Genomic DNA, 18,367 nt, shown 5'->3' on the forward strand with positions numbered 1-18,367 from the left:
TTTCTGTATGGTGGGGGTTGATTTGTGGTTGTCGGTGCACCATGTTTGGAAGTACAATTTCCACTGGAGAATACGCGTTATCTTTTGTGTGTGAGTGATTCTAACAGTGTACAAGGGGGGCCTCAACGGACCTTATGATTAATATTATTAAATTGTATTCTATTCATAAATTACGCAGTTTTTTCTTTATCGGAATGAGCTAGAATTATTCTGGCCACATTGTCTTTTTTTATTCATCTTTGGCTACAATATTTTGTTTTATCTACGAGTTTGTGTTTGGATAGAAAATTTTGAGAAAAAATTTTAATTGAAAAAAGTAATTTATTAGAGAATTTAAATTTTTATAATTTAGAATTTATTATTTAAATGCTTTTTTATTAAAAATTTAAAATTTTGGAATTTTAAAATAAAATTTTAAATAATTAAAAATTTAAAATTTCAATTTTTTTTTAAACGGTGAGAAATTGGAATTTTTTTTTACATTATTCTTCAAAGAATATGAATTTTTAAAATATCTATCTAGTGTGAGCATAGAGAGAGGAATACATATAATTAGTATATTAATCATTTTTTTTTTATCTTCATAATTTTAATTTTTTTTATCTAAATATAAAATTTTGAAAATAAAAAAATTATAATTAAAATATTTGAAATAATTATAATTTAAAATTTATCAGAATTTTAAATTTCTCGATTCGATCCAAACACAAGGAAATTAAGTATCAAGAATTATATAACAATTTTCGCCATTTGTTCAAATAATGGAGTTAGATTTCCTTGGTCTCTTGCCACAATGTCTAAGATCGTGACAAACCAAAAAGTAAAATTAACATTGAATTAAACTTGAACAGTGTGCTCCTATATTCACTCGGTAATATATTTTATTTTTAAAGTTGTTATACAAATACAATAATTTATATAATTTATAGCATATCATTACTTTTTATGTCTACTTCATTCTCTTTATCATTATGAGATGTATATATCAATGATGTACGTGCATGAGAGATTAGACAAAAAAACAATTATACAAATAATACTTTTTATATTATACTAAATTATTATTATATTTTTATGGTGTTCAATTTGGATTTATATTTAAATTAATATAGTGTTACTGTGTTAGCTAATAATAAAAAAAAAAATAAACTCGCTCGAACGCGTCATAGGTTAGCAGTGATTAAATAAATTCAACTTTCAACTTTACTGGTGATAAGTGAAATTTGAATCCGTAAAAGTAAGTTCACCCAAAATAAACCAGTCTTTTTCTTATTTTTATTCTGTAAAAATAATCCAGTCTATTTTCTAATTTCCGCCCATTCATATAATTGACATACAGTTGATGGGATGATTAAAAAACAAGAAAAAGAAGAAAAGATCACGATTAAATCTTCTATTAATAAAAAATAACAAAACTAAAAAATATTTTTTAATAAAAAAATATGATAACATTTAATTCAATAACGAGTGTTACTGGGCATCATGGGCAATTGGGCATGAATATACTATAGAACTATTAAAATCAAGAGTAAATTAGTAATACGCTCTGGAGTTTCTTGAAATTACACGTAATACTCTTCATTTTTTTACATGAACCTTTTTAATTATTTGAAAATTATTAAAATATATCTTTAGAAGAGGTTTTTGTAATGATAAAAATAAAAGAGTCTATTTGTAATTTCAAAAAATCTCAAGAGTGTTGTTATAAGTTTAGTCTAAAATCAATGTCCTCTTAGAGATGATGTTCTTAGAATGTCTTCAGACTGTCAGAGACCGCTTATGCGGGTTCTGTTTATGTATATTGTTCTACCACAACTTGTGCAATATATATATATATATATATATATATATATATTTGCTGATAAAAAAATTAATGTCTTCTTTTATAACTCTAGGTTAAATAATTTGTTTGTCATCGAGAATCAAGGTGAAACAACACATGTCAATACTATTTCTATTGAATCAACACATGACAAAAAAGAATGTAATGAATCTATTTATAGTAATTTATTAGTGGTGCATAATTTAGTGATCTTTTTGCAGTAAAAAAAAATGTGATCTTTTCATCTCATTATGTCATAGGTAAAAAAAAGAATTCAACTATTAACATACAAAAATAAACTAGGCAGTAAATTTAGCTATTCGACTTCCACAAATTTTTTACTTTGTATAGAGAATAACTATTGCACAATTGATGAAACTTGAAACATATGATGAGGGTAAACCAAATCGTAGGCACTAACCTTTTTGCACGAAATATGACTATTCACTACTATATATTTTGACTTTTGCTAACATTCACTAACGTGGTAAAATACTACTATTTTTTTATAACATTTCCAACATAAATGTTACTAATTTTTGAATTATTTATTTTTAACTTTTTAAAAATGTTAAGTTTTAATCTTTGTCCAACATATGACGTGAAAACCTTAGGTCACGTCTGGATCCATATAACATGTAAGTAGATAACATGAAATTTTTGTCGTTCGTTGAAGTTAACGGTGTAAATGAAAATAAACACACAAGAGATATTTCCATAAAATGAAAGACCAAAATAGACCATTTAAATTTAAGGGATTATACAAAATCAAAGTTTAGCATATATTTAAAATATTAAAAATATATTTTGAGCCAACTACACAAGATTATTTCAAGTTAATAATAATTGGTTTAAGGTTTAATTCCTATCGCTTCTAGCATGTTTTCTAACACATGTTGACCGCACTTGACATGATTTAAAGTTTTGATTCTCCAAGTATTACAATCATGATTGATAAAAAATTTAAATAAATCACATTAATATATATGTTAGACAATACATTAATTATCACTTCATCATTCAATATTACATAAATTATACAATTATGATAAATATACAAACGGCACGTGGTTAGATGACGGAGTCAAGGCTGAAAGAGGAAGGGAATAAACATTTCCACAGTATTGTCATAATAATACAAAAGAAGAGAATGGTTTAAAGAAAAAGTCAATGGATCAATATAATTAATAAAAAAAGAAAAGTCAATGTGTCACTTTGTCCTCGGAGACTTCCAAATTGAAATGAGATGGATCAATTTAACGTCATAAACCTCAGAAATTTTTCATAGCTATCTCGACCATCTCCATCCAAATCTGCTTCTCTAATCATTTGTTCAACTTCTTCGTCTGTTAGCCTCTCTCCCAATTTCACCATTACTTGTCTCAGCTATAAAAAAAAGTCTCATTTTAGTCATTTTTTATAAGACAAATGTTAACAACGAGAACACTGATTAATTAAGAAAATAGAAATAGATTTTTGTTAAGATGAGTAAAATTATGTTATTCATAAATTTTTTTCCCTCTTATATGATTTTTACAATAAATAATCCTTAATCAGTGTCTTAATTAAGGAACTCTGGTTAGCCGACCCATTATATAAAGCAGGGTTATTTTAGTACGCATGCATGGAAGGTGCAGAAATGCAGATTGAGCTGCATGGCAAGGTTGTTTACCTCAGTTGCTGATATATATCCATCATTATCCCTGTCAAATACTTTGAACGAGTCTTTTAGCTCCTCAGTCAGATTTTCCTAACAAAATTGACAATTAATATATATCATGACCTTTGCTTAAGCAGTTATATATATTATCAATATAAATAGTGACAAATTTTCCTCAGTCATGTTTTTAATAATGACAATTAAATTGACACTTAATATCACGACATTTTATATCAAATTAACAACTAATAATGGCAGATTTTCCTCAGTAAGATTATCCCCCTCCCCACCCCACCCTTCCTTTCTTTCAAGTTTTTGACAGATTTCTATTTGTTACCTTTATTGTCCTTCCCATAATTTTCAAAAAGTCTTCAAAATTTACACTCAGGCTATTTCCATTAATGTCGACTTCACTAATCATTTCTTGAATTTTTTTCTTTTGTTGCGTTTCCTTCTAATGATCGGACAATGGATATCAGTTCGTCCACCGTAATGAAACCTAAACATCATCACAAACATTTTCAAAAGAAGTTAGTTAACTATATAAAAATGCCCTTTATAAATTAACCATCAAATGACATTAAACAATATATATCAACATTTATATATATATATATATATATATATATATATATATATATATATATATATAGGTTAATAATGTGCAGAAGAGCACACCGTGGGAGTCCTTGTCAACAACGTCAAAGGCTTCATGGAATATAGCCATTTGATCTTCTGTCCATGCATTTGCCATTGTATATATTTTGCTGAGCAGCTAGCTAGCCTCAACTGAAGTGGAAATTAACCACAAAACTCTAATAGTGTAAATTTGGTTATTGCAAATATGGAGAGCAATTTTAATTTTGTCTTGTAATGCTATGTTCCTTGAGTTTCACTTTGCTTTTATAGATGTGTTGTGGGGGCAACTTTTATAGATGAGTTTCACTTTGCTTTAAAGCACGTTCGCTAGAATTTCTAAGTATATTCAAACTGGAATTTTTCCAGAAGGGTGCACAGGATTCGACTATTGAATGTAAGAATTCGTCATGAAGTTTTTACGAACTTCAATTCTTTCTTGTACCAACTCCCAACTATAAAAGTAATCATATATGGTTGCACGCATGCAAGGAATGGTATCGGTGAGAATTTGAGCAACTTCTAATGAATATCAACAAAATTTATCAGCAATAAGTAAACCTCTTTTGTCCCCAAATGAATCAATATTTAGATTTGGGCAATTAGCCAAGAAAGAAAGTATTAATCTCCGGTGTACGTACGCACGTGCATACACGTTATTTCATTCGTATATAAGATTTTGGGCAATTACGCAATTTTCTTATATTTTATAATTAAGATTTTAAAATATTTTTTAAGTAAGAACTAATTGATGTTTTTTTTTTGTTTTATAACCTAATCATCATTAGAATTAATATTAAAATAACATTCTTGCCTTATTATATATATTAAGAGTAAGAATATTCTATTTAATTAAATGCAAGTAAAGAGTTAGTAGATACATTTGTTATTAGACATTAAAGTAGTTACTAAATTACATTAATATTTCATATTCACGTAAATGGAATTGGCATTATACTTTAATCTAAAATCTTAAACTTAAGTTTATAGATCTTGTATTTAATTATATGATGTTCAATTTTCTTATTTCTATATAATATGAGATTTCATTTCACACTTATAATTTAATAATAATAAAATTTTCATTATATCAAAATATGATGTAATATTTTTAAACAAATAAGGTGATTAGTGTTTTTCAAACAATTATAAGATACAGTGACTAGTATTTAGTAGGGATGAAAAAAAAAAGAAGTTTGTACAATCTCACATAACTTCATGAGTATCAATATATTTTGCTCAAATAGTTTAGTTAGTCCTGATAAAATTTGCGTAAAATCAGCATAAAACCAAACAAGTTTAATTTTAAATTGGGTAAACTAGCATAGTTGATGACAATCTAGTTAAATACGTTTAATATTTTCTATTATTTAATAAAAAATATCATTATTGGGATATTTCCAAACATTAGGTTAATAAAATTTATCTAGAAGACTAAATCCTCACCTTAAATAGACCTTTATTAATGGAATTTAATTTTTAACTTTATAAAGTTACGTTTCTTCAAAAAAAACTTTATAAAGTTATGTATATTTTGTTATTTTTTTTATTTAATGAAACTTAATGTTGACCCTTCTTTTGAAGTTACAAAAACTTAATGTTGAACCTTGAGTGAAATTGACTTTCAGCAATTTAATAACCAAATTGATTTTTAAACCTCAGTATAGAATATAGATACTAAAGTTGTTAATTATGCAACTTCAAATATCAGTCTTTCTCTGTCTTGGACCCTCTCCCTAAATTTCTTAGCACAAAAAAAAAATATGAGTCTTTTTCTTAAATATAGATACGAGTACAAGAACCCCTGATATCCATTCACACCTCCCACATCATCTTTCTCTACATTCTAGCTTTATAATGAATTTGTTTATATTTGTCCAAACTTAATTGCTTGCTCTTTTTTTAAGACTTGTGTATACTTTTATATAATATGAATATTATATATTTTTTTCTTTAATATAGGTTAATGAATTATATTAAAATTACAATTAACATTATTTAATTATTACAATTCAATACAATTAAACTATTTAATCTATGATCAATGCTTTTACTGACTCAATAACTTATTCAATTTAAGAACTTTAGTATATACGGATACCCATTAATACAAGTATGGATACTAAAATTATTACCCACGCAAGTTTTGAAACAATCTTTTTCTTAAATATAGGTATAATTTGAAGTATTACGTGGATAAAACTTGTTGAACAAAAATCAGTCCGATCCAACGGTGAATGAATCTACAGTTGTAATCTGAAAAACGTTGTATGGTGGGTATGCAAAAATCAAAATAATTTTCCATGTTCTTTCTTGATTTGTAACTGTTTACCCTCTCAAATGAGTCTCTCTCCTTAATCTTTCTCTACTTAAATAAGTAAGATAAAATGGACTTTTTCATTTCGACCTTTACTCCATAGGAAGGGAAAAAAAAACCCAACAAATATCTTGTTCAAACCTTTCACATTATCACCCCTGCATGCTAGGTTTACAATAAGTTTGTATACAACTTGTCCAAACATAATTGCTTGCTTTTTTGTTCATATTTATCATAAAGTCCTTAAATCAAATAGTGACGTGAATCCTTTTTTAACATGAAATAATCTTTATTAAGAATGGGTTTTGGAATTTGTAAAAACTAAAAAGTATCCATATGACACGATCTAAATTTTAAACTTGATGACAAAGATAATAAATTTGACTGAAGTTTTTTCCTTAAATAAAACAGGCCATTACTTTTTGTACACCTTTTTGTTTTGTAAGCATATCCTTTTTTTCCTTGTCAAATTTTATTAAGAACATTTTTATATACATAGTTGGATTCATCGTTCTAAAATTAAATTCCAGATATATTTATTTTTACATAATTCCGGAAACTATTTTCTAAACGTGTGAACTCTAAAACTTATTTTCATAAGAACATCAAAATGCATGTGCACATGGATTTGTACTTGCAGAAGGATTTATTGGCATTTATGTATTGTCTTTTCGTCGTTGTTTTCATATATGAACATCGACATCAAAATGTATGAGCCCATTTATTTCCACGTGATTTGCAATACTACGTCAGGTTTTGTTCTTACGTATCCTTATTTATAATGTCGTTACAATAATTTTTGAAACAGATAAAATTTCAATACTTCCAAAATGTAATTTCCATCACTATTCTAAGGAATTTCCAGAACCTAAATTCTGAAATTGTAAAAAATTTATATACTTCCAAAAACTAAATTCCAAAACAATAAAATCGAAGTCTTGTATAAAGGCGTAACTAGAACTAGTTGAAAACAGTGCCTTAACTATTTTTTTTATACTCCAATTTTGAATTGAAAGTAAAAAAAATAATTAAGAGATGTAAATAACTAGCATATTTAAGGAATTATCTTTTATAATAATCATCTGGTCAGAGGCAGTTCTTAGAATTAGTTAAAGGATAAAACAATAAAAAAATGTGTACACAAAATATAAGTATTATCTTTATTACTACTAGATGAGAAAGAGACACTTAGTGCCTCAATCTGTATTTTTTAAAATAAAAATAAAAAAAAGAAAAGTAGTTGAAGAATAGAATAACAGTTATATTTTGGATGTTTATGAAAAAAATGAAAGCAATTATATATATTGAAGAATAATTTAGAAATAAGAAATGGGTACACAAAATGGATAATTATTTTATTAATAATTAATAATTATAAATTACTTATTAGTATAGATAAAATTTACCAAAAACAAAAGAGCGTGCAAGAGGGCTCTTGCTAAATACACCTCCATGTTTGTGAAGTAAGCCCATTTCTACTCTTATTACCAATTATACCCTCTTAACTCGATTTCGATGCATCCCCACAACTGTGTTCTTCCTTTAAACCACTTTTTCACCTCTTTCTTTCATTGAACCCCCATTTTTGTTCTTCCTTGACACTCATCTTCAGACACAAGCTACTCGACCCCCTCATGTGCGTCGCTCGAAAATTCGCCATCATCAGCAAGACCTATGTCCTCGATGACTACATTGTCTTGGCGAAGATCCTCGACCTCGCCGTGGGCCTATAGGAGGTTTGAGAGAGTGGATGCACAACAGTGCCGTCATTGAAGAAGGGTTTGGTGTGGGGCGTGAGCAACAGTCGGGTTTGGGCTCAAAATCCCCAACTCGCAAAAAACTGACCACTACAAATACGACCCATCTCTAATTGTTTAGCCTTCAGATTATGGCGGGTCAGTTGAGTCGATTTCGAATGAGAATGAGTGGGTTTTGTCTAGGTTTGCTTCTTGTTTACAACTTTTTGAGGGGTCTCTTCAACATTTACTTTTACGATGCCATCGAATTAGAATGAAAGTGTATAATTGGTAATAAGAGAAGAAAGGGGGGTTTACTTAACAAACAGGGAGGTTTATTTAGCAAGAGCCAAGAGAGGGTGCAATAATTGGGCCAATAAAATACTTAGATAGGCCTGGCCCATGCCTACTTGGTTAGGTTTGTTCATGTTGCAAAGATGGTGAGTTACCCTGCTCTCTGTATTGCTCTCTGTTTTATCTCACTCAACTGGAGAAGCATAACTAATGTCAAATTATCATGCTTTCAGATTCTATTAGAGCAATATCTTCCTTAATATACTCTCCTTAAAAAGGTTAACATAAACAGACATATTGCATTAGTATCAGTTGGAAAAAAGAAAGGGATGTTAACCTCTAAACGACATTAACATCCTTATATAATCATTACATAAAACAATGTTGGAATAATTGACCTCTTAAGACTGCTGATGGACAGAACAAAATGACAAGTGGACGTGTACAATATGGTTGCATTCGGGCTTCCCGCCCAAAATTATCATAGCTTGCAAGAGCAGCCAGCAAATTTGAGCTCAGTTACGTAATAAACTACTTGACATTTGATCAAATTTCTCTTAATTGAGAGTACATTTGATGAAACTTTGAAAAAGATACTGATAAAGTATCAAAAGGATCACTAACTACTAATATCTCTTAGATTGGCTGACCTTTGGGAACAACTTGATCTTTGAGCCACATGTAAATTGGAACCAACACAAACCATGTGGCTGCCAAGGCACCCAAAACGAAGCGCAGTGCAAACACAAAAGGATTAACGGGCTTTTCAACATCTTCTTCCTTTGGACCAAGCTGCAGAAAATTGTAGAAACCAAAGTCAATCAGCATAATTTTCAAATTCAAGGGAATAATAATGTGAACTTTTTTAAAACAATTCACATATTCAATAAAACCTTAAATCCTATGACATTATGATGAATAGAAACATTTTGCAGTGAAGCAAGAAAACAGTGATTGGCATGGGCAGCAGTAGAAATGTTGGTGCTTTATTGGAAATCCAGACTCAACCAAAGTATTCACAGCATTCACTCAAAGAACCTAAAAGATAACAATCAGTTGAAACCCAGTACATTTGCTTGCCTATGTACAATAATTTAGTAAGCAAAAACTGTATTGTATCTTTGAACTTCAATTTATTCAAAGAATGAAAAACTTTACAAGTTGAAATGAAAGTGTGAAACTAGACCTAACCATGCATGTAAATCAAAATTGAAAGTAACCAGTAAAATCAACCTCATTACTTTGTTCATCAAGCTCTGTACAGTTATTTTGTTTTTACTTATAAATTTGGTTTATTGACACTTCTAAACAGTCAACCGTTTCCATGTTATACATCTTTTCCATACTACCAGTATACGACCCGGTCATCATCAAGCACAAGTGCACTGCAGCCGAGACAACTATCAAATATACTCATGATATTTAAGAGACATTTTTTTAAAAAGAAACCTCACTGTCACCTATACACTACAGCACAGCATGAAATGAATTTTTATCTTCAATTTCAAGATACTATATTCATTTGGCAGACATGTTAAGAAAGACTCATTCTAACCACAGAAAGTAGTACTTTGTTCATAAGTGCTTGCTACATATACTTTAAAAACCATCACAATAGAGTTGCAATGACTTTGCAAGATTAAGCTACGCCTAATCGAATTTGGATCATCTATTTTCCTGGAGACATTAAAGTTTCATTTAGAAAGACAAAAACAAGTTTGTGCCAGTGTCCAAAAATAAACTTGGGATCTAAATCATAAAAAATGGGATACACCCACATAAAAAATGGGATGTGCCAGTGTCCAATTAGGTGTCAACTTTGTTCGTGTTCAGTAAATCATAAAATGGTGGGATGTATCATTGCAAAAACAGACACACACCATCAAGGAGAGAGATAACTGATACGCTCACATAAAACCTGCCTATGATTCAAGTTAAAAAAATAATAACATCCCCCAAATAAAACAAGGGAAAACAAACATACAACCAAATATAGATAGATTAAGAAGCTGAGACGACAAATACCTGCAAAGGAGAATCTCCAGATGCAGGCTTAACACCGGTCACTGAACAACCCATAATCAAGCCATGTCGGCGAACACCACGGTACCATTTTGGGCCAATCCTTTTTAGTTGGACGTCCTTAAACCCTGCCTTCTGAAACCACTCAATATACTCTTCCTCCTTGGGGAAAAGCATCCAAACATCCGCAAAGAAACGTGACAACCAAAATGTAGGGTAGACCGGACCAATTAGACATGCCTTGGCTCCAAGTTTCAAAACCCTGTAAGCTTCCTTGATGCCACGCTGTGGATCCGGCCAGTATTCAATACTGAGAAACAAAAGCACACCATAATCACCTACTTAAAAGCAACCCATCGAGAAGTAAAGAATCATGTCTGGGATGTTGAAACTACAATTGTTAACTTCTTAAAATCACATCCGAAACATGGAAAATCACATGTGACATGTGCAATTAAACACACTATATACATCAATACACACATAAATGGCCAAAATGCAAAGTAACTACAAATTTATGTCACTGAATAAATTGAACACCTGAATAACAACAATGCAACTAAAACACAGCAATGCAAACTTGCCATCACATTCACACAATATCATCATCATGTAAGGACAGATGAAACAGCATAGAGCTGTACCTTCCCGCGGATACATATCTATCGGCATAATCGGTTCGAAAGGGGAGATCCTCGGCATCCCCTTCGATTATTTTGCATTCCTTGAGTGGTTCCTTCTGCTTGGCCTTAGCAAGCTGGTGGGGTGACTGGTCAAGAATGGTGACATTCTTGGCATCCACATGCTTGACAATACCAAGAGTGGTGAAACCGGTGCCGCCGCCGACATCGACGACAATCATGTTCCTGTCATTGAGATCAGCGGGTTCAAGGGCATCATCCCTCATGTCCTCGGTCCAATGGCCAGGGTTAATGACATGGTCATACACAATTGAGAGAAACCTATAGAACCAAAACGCCTCTTTTTTGTGCTGAATGAACCTTGGCTGCGAGGTTGGCCTCGAAGCAGAGACACTACACTTGGGTACTACTAAGCTCCTAAAGTTGGGAACTTTAGCACTAGTGGTGGCAACAAAACTCACTCTTGGAAAATTCTTACCGTGCAAATCTGAACCAGTGAAACCTAAGCCGTTTCCGGTTAGGGTTCTGAGAGTGAGCTTTTCAGTTCCACTGAGCATTACTGAAGCCATTGAATTGAATCAATCTACAAAAAAACCCACAGATAGGTTAGTTCAATTGAAGTGAAGTTTAATCCTGCAAGGAGTGTTGTTTTGTTATCCTGAAAATGAAAAGGGAAAAGTGGTGAAGGAAAGGACGAAACAAAAGAGACGAAGGAAATAGGCGAGTGGTGAATGAAAAGGGAAAAGTGTTGTTTTGTTATCCTGATTGAACGCCGTGGCGGTTGAATTGGGTGTCGTTCACAAAAATTTGCGATTTATTTCTCACCACTCGCCTATTTTCCATCATTAGGAAAGTGTGTTGGAGATTAGCTATTAGTTTGTCTTAAAATCCTCACAGAACATATTTTACAATATTATTTGTTATTTTAAATTTTGAAAGTTTAAAATTATCATAAATTCTATTATTTCTAAACAATTAACTTCGTTTGTCACTATGGAAAAAATGATGAGACGTTTCTAAAAATAAATTGAATGAAAAATATGATATATTTTATTATATTTATTAAAATTATTTAGATTTAAGTACATATTTTATTATCTAAGTTTTTTCATGCATTCTGTTATCATTTTTTTTAATTTTATACATTTTTATCATCACGTTCATAACAATATGATATTTTATAAAAATTGATGACAAAAATTATGTCATTTTTTTTATTTTTTTTATAGATAAGTTATCATTGGTAAAATACAAAAATAAAATAGAAAACATTATCATGTAATGTAATGCGTGAAAACAAAAATTGAGTAATCAAATTTACAAAATGAAGATACTTGATGATAAAATTTGTAATTAAATCAATTATTTATTTGCTTAATGCAATAGGGCATGTAATTTTTTAAAATGAAATTAGGTGTATTTTTATGAGATATAATTTACATCTTAAAATTAGATAGACAAAATGTTCACTTAATTTGCTGAAAATTATAATACTAGCTAAAACAAATTTTTTTATTTCACATTTGATTTTAAAAAATATATGAGACAATATAAATTAATCAAATGAAAACATAACAAAATCTCAATTTTTTATTACTCAGGTAAAAAAAACACACACATACTTTCACTTTTGAATCATTGCATCGAATTATTATTATTATTATTATTATTATTATTATTATTATTATTATTATTATTATTATTATTATTATTATTATCTGTTAGTTACAACATCTTAATCTCTAATATAATAATTTTATTGTATCATATATTTTTTCCGTTCATATGAAAGACACATTACGCCAACCGGCTCACCTTGTCAATCACAAATTCCAATCATATACTTTATATAATATTATAATATTAGAATATGGAGCTAACGACACAAATACATATCAAGACAGAGTTTATTAGTTTTATTAAAAAAATTAGTTAAAAAATTTGAACCGATTATCCCTTAACTTTTTTCATTTTCTCAAATACTGAATCAATCTTTTACAAGAATATATATATATATAAGAAATGAGTCGCCTACCATCAAACCTGTTGCCAGTTGATGGAAGCCCGGAGTGGATGAACAGGGGTGACAACACGTGGCAGCTGACGTCAGCTACTCTGGTGGGCCTGCAGAGCGTTCCGGGCTTGGTCATCCTCTACGGCAGCATAGTGAAGAAGAAATTAATGGGCTTTGAACTCTGCCTTCATGGCCCTGTACGCTTTTGCGGCGGTTCTTGTTTTCTGGGTGGGGTGGTGCTACAAAATGTCATTCGGCGAGAGGATCCTTCCATTTCTGGGGCAGCCAAACACGGCCTTGGACAGGGAATTCGTTTTTCGCCAAGCTTTTGCAGGGGAATTTCCCAACGCCACCATGGTGTACTTTCAGTTGGTTTTTGCTGCCATCAGGTTGATTCTCATGGCAGGGGCATAGCTTGCATGTAGGGATGGTAATAAGCCCAGTGGCTTTTCAAAAAGTCTTTGGTTAGACCTATTTAAGATTTGACTTAAGGTTAAAGTCAAATTATAAAAAAACCTTGTTTAAGTTTGACAAGTCAACTTATTTAAGTAGTAATAATAATAATAATAATAATATTATTATTATTATTATTTATACAATTTTTATGACATTATGAATGACAGGGTGAAGTGGCATAAATTGTTTAAAAAATTCACTTGTATGTGACAAAAAAATTTTAAAAAGAAAGAATCAAGTTAAAAGGATAAAGCAACCAGATTAATACTTTAAAAAAAAAATGTTTTGTAAAGACATTCAGACAATTTAAATATTTTTATTTGACTATATTAATATAAATCATCTCTAATTCATATATTTTTTAATATTAGGTTCTTTTTTTCATTTTCTTTTCATATACTTTATGTTTTAACAACTTAAATTCAATATGATTTTGTTTATCAATTATTTTTGAATTTGTACATTACTTATACGAAATTTTATAAGTTTTTTTTTTAGTTAGTATTTCACTAGGTTTTAAAAAATTAATTGATCAAAGACATCTTTAAACATACTTTCAAATAGGCTCATATGCCAAACCAAACTTTTATGTAAGTTATCTTTAAGAAAAGTCTTAAGAAAAAAAAGCTTATTACAATGAGTCAAGTTTAAGCCCTTGCATGTTCAACTTAAGCCTTCAATATATGGAGCACTCATGGATGGTTGTTCAAGTCGGGCCTCATTGATTACTCCGGTGGCTTTGTTATTCATCTTTCTTCTGGGGTTGCTGGTTTCGTCGCAGCATGTTTGCTATATAGTTTCTAATTATTTTGCATTATCTTTCATGCATATGATCTCCCTAATCAGTGTAATTTACTTTATTTTTTGAGAATACATGCAAGTATAGGGTGTTTGAAAATCACATGGATGCACTTATATGATATAGAGTTTTTCTTTTTTATCAATAAATATTAGTTTATTAATTTTATTAAAAATGTCAATGAAGAAATTATAATCCTACAAAACTATTCACCGATACAGATTTGTTAGGAATGAAAACTTTGTCACTTTTAATAATTCTAGCGGGTTTAATGAGTAGTTGCACTTTCTTATTTTTTAAAATTTATTAAATTTGTAAATAAAATTTTATATTTTCATATGATTTTATTTTTTATAATTTATCCTTACTTACTGATTTAGGGTTTTTATCCGCCACAGTCAAATAGGGATTACTTCTTGCAGATGTAAAAAAAGGGTGTTTTGAAGAGTTGTACCAAATTTATACAAGTTTAATTGGCATGAAAATATACTATAATTCTTATTTTGGCTTACTTTAATAATATTTTTGAAAAATAAGTTCATCCGTGATAAAATTTATTACGTAAGTTTGATGATAGCACATGGTGAATGAAGTGGGGATATGACTTTTTATGCAGGTAGGACCAAGGGCAGTGAAGGATAGAGAGAGGTTCCCTCCAAACAACATACTTCTGATGGCTTACCATGGATTCAACGGTGGAGATCCATACGCAGCCAGCATAGATGCATCTCTGGTCGTCCTTAACACCCACGTCTGCACGGCAATGAGCTTGTTGACTTGGCTTTTCCTTGACATACTCTTCTTTGGAAAACCTTCCGTCATTGGTGCCACTCAAGGCATGATCACTGGCCTGGTTTGCAACACCCCTGCTGCCGGTACCATATGCCTTCATAACCATATCTCACATATTTTATGAAACATTAATAGTTTCTATTAGTACACAAAGATTATGTGATATGATTATGAGATAACTTTTTCTTTTAAATATTTGATAAGAAATTTGATTATAAAGATAATACATACATAAAAAATATAATATTTGTCTAGAGAAATTAACTTCTTAAATAAATGAATTTTATTAGCAGAAGAACTAAAACTTAAAATTTTTAAAATTGGGGACTAAAACAAAAGATGACCCATTTTCATATATCAAAACTATAATTTCAAACATTATATTATATATTCTTATGTAAGATTAATTGAATGGTTAAGAAAGAACAGAACAAGAGGTTGAATCCATTCTACGTGACAAAAAATGACAGACTAATAATTAACCTTTATCCTTTATTTGATAAAAAAATTATTATATATGTTTTTGGTGTCATGAGTCATGACTAAAATGAATTTGTTAGGAAATCTGAAACTTGATTTATTTGTTTGTTTGAGTTTAGGTGTGGTGCAAGGTTGGGCAGCAATCATAATGGGAATGATGTCTGGAAGCATCCCATGGTACACAATGATGGTCCTGCACAAAGAAAGTAAGCTACTCAAACAAGTAGATGATACTTCAGCAGTTTTCCACACCCATGCCGTGGCTGGTAGCTTAGGTGGCATTTTGGCTGGTTTCTTTGCTGACCCTAACCTTTGTTATCTCTTCTATGGAGTACAAGATTCCTTGCACTATACGGGTCTTGTTTATGGCATATTCAATGGGAATCTCAAGACAGGGTTCAGGCAAATGGGGGTTCAGCTTCTTGGCATTGTTTTTGTAATACTTCTGAATGTCACCACAACTAGCATTGTGTGTTTGTTGGTTAGGATGATAGTTCCACTTAGGATGAGTGAAGATGACTTGCAAGTTGGGGATGAAGCAGTTCATGGCGAGGTTGCATATGCATTGTGGGGTGATGGAGAGAAGCTTGAGACTGCTGCTGGTGAGGCTTTAACTTCTGAAAAGAATCATGAATTGCCAACTGTGGAACTTATAAAAAGTTTGAGTGATGCTCCATTAATCGATTGAATTGAAGGGTAAGAGATTCTAGCTCTTTTGTTGGTTTTGTTATTGTTTGAGAGGGAAATACTAAAATAATAAGGATCAGTACTCATTAGTCTAGTAAGAAGAGAATTTGGTTCCTCTGTAATTGTTGTTGCAAAGCCAAGATGTCAATTGCAAGATGACCCCATTGTACATTTGCTTGAGGGAATAATGATGTTTATTTAAGTAAGCTTATTTTTGTTATCTTATATGCTTTAAACAAGCAATGACAAAAAAAAAATGTTTTATTTAGACTGGAGTAACTATATCAATTTGCCTAAAAAAAGCTATATAAATTCTTACAATTCTTGTTAACGTTTAGTTTTTAGAGTTGATTGTAAATGTCTACAAATGGTAAAAAAAATTATTTATTGTATTTAAAATGCAAAAGTATAATAAATATTTTATTCTTTATTAAGTATTAATAATAAAAAATTTCATTTTTATTTTATTTTTTCATACTTACCTTTTCAATTGTAAGATTGGCCTTAAGAAGAAAATGACGCAGTTCCTGTAAAGAACAGCACTAGTAAATTTTATTACTTGCTGACTCGGTGTGTATCACTCACTTTCCTTTTTCCTTTCTTTTGCTCACAAAGATTTTTGTGCGGTGTAACTAATTAATTTGTACATTAAGACACAAATAAAACTAAAAAGTAGATGTTTCTCTATGTCGAAGAAAATCACGTGTAGAAATATTTTAGGTTCTATTTGGTTTCAAAGAAAGAAATACTTTTTTTTGGTTCGTACGATCTTGAAGAGAGTAAATACTTTTTTTTTTGCATCAAAATTTATTTTTTAGAATAAAAAAATAATTTTCTTTGGTTTTTAGACAAAAAAAATGATTATTTAACCAAAAGAATAGATGTTTTAGCCAGGTATAAAAAATTGGTTTTCTAGACAAAAACATTGATTTTTTTACACAAAAAATTACTTTTGGCCTATTTCTCTTAAACTAAATAACATAACATATTATTTTATTTCTCATTCTTTAAATTATCTCTTATTTTTATCTAACTTAATTTTTCCTCTAAACCAAACACACCCTTAAAAATGGGATTTAATGTTATCTACCTACTTTACTTAAGATAGAAAGATTAGTAGAGATTACATTTAGAATTACTAGTACGATCACAAACCTAACTTACTAAATTTAATTTTTTTTAAATGGACTAAATTTAGTTAGGACAATCACAAACCTAACTTTTTTAGCAAATCACAAACTTAACTTATTCCATAAATGAGATAAAAAGTACATTTTTAAATAAATAAGACTATTTTCATAGCACGTTATCTTAGCATTTCATGTAACACGAAAATGGATAAAAATGAAAATAAAATATAATAAAAATAAGGGTTAATTGTGTTGTAGTATCATTGCTGCAAAACAATATATGCTATTAGGCTTCTCTAAAATTGTGCATAATCTTTCACTTCCCAGTCCAACCCAAGCATTCTCCTGATTTTCTCCAATAAAGGTTTGCATTTGCAATTCTCCACTCTGGCACCAAAAATGCCTTAAATCAAATAGCAGAGTCAATAAGTAACTATACTTTACTATACCCCAAAGATCAAGCAATCCAATGCACCCAACAACTTAGCAACAAAAGTTGTGGTGGATTTCAAGTGGACCAAGTTTCTTCAGAAACCTTTGACCCATTCTCCATCAGAACCCCGCACCAAGCCTCCAATTTTTGTTTGGACTCTTCTTCAGACCGAAAGAAGACAAAAAAAATATCCTTTTATGTGCTACACCTTTTAATAGATAAGGATGAAAAATTGTGTAAGAATAGAATATAAAATATACAAATTAGAGAGAAAATAAAATAAGATGTAAAAAGAAGGAGTATAAAAGAATTGAAACCTGATAAAGGGCTACCGATGAACATTGAGTAGGTTAAAAGAAATCACACTCTTTTAATACGAATAAAACAGTACATATAACTAAGGGATGAATCTTATATCACAAATTAATTTTTGGATATTTAAATTAAA

At 30.1% G+C, this 18,367-nt stretch overlaps 1 protein-coding gene and 2 pseudogenes across 1 annotated transcript; 1 reads left to right on the forward strand and 2 right to left on the reverse strand.

Annotated features, from left to right (window-relative positions):
* Window positions 1–3,073: 3,073 nt before the first annotated feature.
* LOC114370188 lies at window positions 3,074–4,236 on the reverse strand (annotated as a pseudogene).
* A 4,508-nt stretch (window positions 4,237–8,744) lies between these two features.
* On the reverse strand, window positions 8,745–11,980 carry LOC114371939 (2-methyl-6-phytyl-1,4-hydroquinone methyltransferase, chloroplastic-like). The gene is made up of 3 exons (XM_028329268.1): window positions 11,132–11,980; window positions 10,491–10,797; window positions 8,745–9,257 (listed from the first exon to the last, which is right to left on the reverse strand). Exons 1-3 carry the CDS (start codon window positions 11,695–11,697, stop codon window positions 9,102–9,104), a joined length of 1,029 nt encoding a protein of 342 aa, XP_028185069.1. The 5' UTR covers window positions 11,698–11,980; the 3' UTR covers window positions 8,745–9,101.
* A 2,004-nt stretch (window positions 11,981–13,984) lies between these two features.
* LOC114369766 lies at window positions 13,985–16,562 on the forward strand (annotated as a pseudogene).
* The last annotated feature ends 1,805 nt before the right edge of the window (window positions 16,563–18,367 follow it).

This window comes from Glycine soja, chromosome 10, assembly GCF_004193775.1.
Source record: "Glycine soja cultivar W05 chromosome 10, ASM419377v2, whole genome shotgun sequence".
Classification (NCBI taxonomy): Eukaryota; Viridiplantae; Streptophyta; class Magnoliopsida; order Fabales; family Fabaceae; genus Glycine; species Glycine soja.

What these genes read in the sequence shown, in the direction of transcription:
- LOC114371939 (XM_028329268.1), bottom strand. Translation starts at nt 11,697, where the DNA reads ATGGCTTCAGTAATGCTCAGTGGAACTGAAAAGCTCACTCTCAGAACC. An exon ending in AGATATGTATCCGCGGGAAG is followed by an intron (nt 10,798 to 11,131) that starts GTACAGCTCTAT and finishes TTTGTTTCTCAG; the next exon opens with TATTGAATACTGGCCGGATC. An exon ending in CTGGAGATTCTCCTTTGCAG is followed by an intron (nt 9,258 to 10,490) that starts GTATTTGTCGTC and finishes AATTTTCTGCAG; the next exon opens with CTTGGTCCAAAGGAAGAAGA.